This window comes from Juglans regia, chromosome 4, assembly GCF_001411555.2.
Source record: "Juglans regia cultivar Chandler chromosome 4, Walnut 2.0, whole genome shotgun sequence".
In the NCBI taxonomy this organism is placed as follows: domain Eukaryota; kingdom Viridiplantae; phylum Streptophyta; class Magnoliopsida; order Fagales; family Juglandaceae; genus Juglans; species Juglans regia.
Window position 1 is genome coordinate 9,803,580 of NC_049904.1, and position 2,112 is coordinate 9,805,691.

A 2,112-nucleotide genomic window follows, 5' to 3' on the forward strand; every position below is an offset into this window, starting at 1 on the left:
ATTTTTCACAAAAGGCACGTGGGGTTTGGGTAAGGTTTTGCAGCCATTTGATGTTGGGCTCATCTCTCACACATGATGTAAATTTTGTAACCCATTCTGAGCCACATTTAAAACACATAAGTGTTTAGGGAAGTGGATGGGAATGCTCTTATTTTTACGTTTTCAAACTAAATTTTTTATTGGATCTGAGTTGTCTTAACCCCTCGGCTGTGATGATGAGACAATCCGAACATGGTGATAGAACACTTTGGCACACACCTCCATGGCATGGTAACCCGGATGGCCGATAAATAGTGGCAACCGGTTGTTGCAACCATGCAAGGGAGGGTGCCAAGTGTGTCGTCATACGTTGCCATAGGATTCCTGAGCCGGCTACAAAAATCACTTGCAAATTTAGTTCTTAATTTTCTAACATGTGTATTACATGTTTTATGTTTACAAATTTTTAGAGATGGACTCAGGAGAGCATGGAAATATGTTCTTCGCTAGCCTCCTGACTCAGGAGCCTGAACTTGACCACATTTATGTTGGTCAAGGTGAACAACATCCAGTGACTTTGGATGACTCTCCACCCCCGCCCCAAGTAGATCCTCCCCCCTCTCAAAGAAAATCAGCCAGGGGTGCAAACTTCACCCCCGAAGAAGACAAGTTACTTGTCTCCGCATGGCTGAATAGTAGCATTGATGCCATCCAAGGAACGGACCAAAAACACGCCCAACTTTGGGAAAAAGTTAGTCAATACTTCAATGATTATAAAGAAAGTACAAATGAGCGAAGTGTTGGGTCCTTAATACATCGGTGGTCTGCCATTCAAAAGGCGACGAACAAATTTTGTGCTAAACTCGCCCAAGTTGAAGGGCTGAATCAAAGTGGCATGACTGAGCAAGACAAGGTATAAGCATCCACTTATACCTTATTTATATTCATTATGTTCCCTTTATCTGCATTTTGGGTTGGTTAATTATTTTATTTTCATTTTGAATTGGAAGTTTGACAAAGCGAAGGTCATGTACCAATCGCTTGAGAAAACAACCTTTCAGTTCGAGCATTGTTGGCATCTATTGAAAGACCAGCCGAAATGGAATCAATGTTGCACAAAGGACGGGACAAAGCGAAGGTCGACAATGTCCCCTACATATTCGCGTACATCAGCAGTGGCAACTAATTCACCCATTGATTCAGTGGGTGGTACAGAGGGCGAGAATATGGAAACTAATGATGTCATCGATTTGGATAGGCCAATAGGAAGAAAAGCTGAGAAAGGAAAACGTAAGGCCCAAGGCAGAGCCTCAGAAGAGCTTGTGGAGCTCAGCAAGAAAAGGTATACTCTCCTAGAGGAGTCACGTGCTCAGGAGAAAGAATTTTTCCGACTCAAGGCGGAGAAGATGGCATATGAACGAGAAATGGAGGAAAATAAAAGTAGACAAGAGGATGAGAGATTGAGGTTGGAGGCGGAGAAACTGGAAATCGCCCGGTTGGAGAGAGAGGAGCGCATAATGTTGCTCGATGTGAGTACGTTAAATGAAGTTCAGCAAGTATATTTCCAGCAACTTCAAAGAGAGATATTGGCGCGACGCACTGCATCCTCAGATTAAGGCTTTTTTTTTTGTAACTAAACATTTATTCAGCACATAAATGTGATGTATATTATGAACCACTCGTTTATGGCACTTTTCTGCGTTTATTGTATTATATAATTTGTACGTTTGCAAAGTTTTATTAAGAAGATAGAAAACGTGATCGTCAAATTTAAATCATCCATGGAACGATATTTCTTGATTACAACTCGACATTACAAATTCTTAAACTATTACAGATAATGAAAATATTACAATAACTTAAACTGCATTTTCTTGAACCAAACATGTTTTTTGGAATGAAAATTCTAGAAACTTGAAATACACCGTCGCTACTAATGATAAAATAGAGACTCCAACACAACCTTCTCTTCTATTGTTGGGAATGGAATTGCCAGTGATGTTCAATTAAATCTGCTTGTAGATGATGATGTGCCGAGCTATCCCTAATTTCATGATGGCGCTGAATGAAGTTCATAAACTCATTTGTTGGATTGCGCGACAATTCTGGAATATCATCATCAAGTTGATCGTA

General features: G+C 40.4%; 1 protein-coding gene across 1 annotated transcript; it reads left to right on the plus strand.

Annotated features, from left to right (window-relative positions):
• The first annotated feature begins 451 nt into the window (after positions 1-451).
• Positions 452-1,595, plus strand: LOC118348162 (glutathione S-transferase T3-like). The gene is made up of 2 exons (XM_035689159.1): positions 452-892; positions 990-1,595. Exons 1-2 carry the CDS (start codon positions 452-454, stop codon positions 1,593-1,595), a joined length of 1,047 nt encoding a protein of 348 aa, XP_035545052.1.
• Positions 1,596-2,112: the final 517 nt, after the last annotated feature.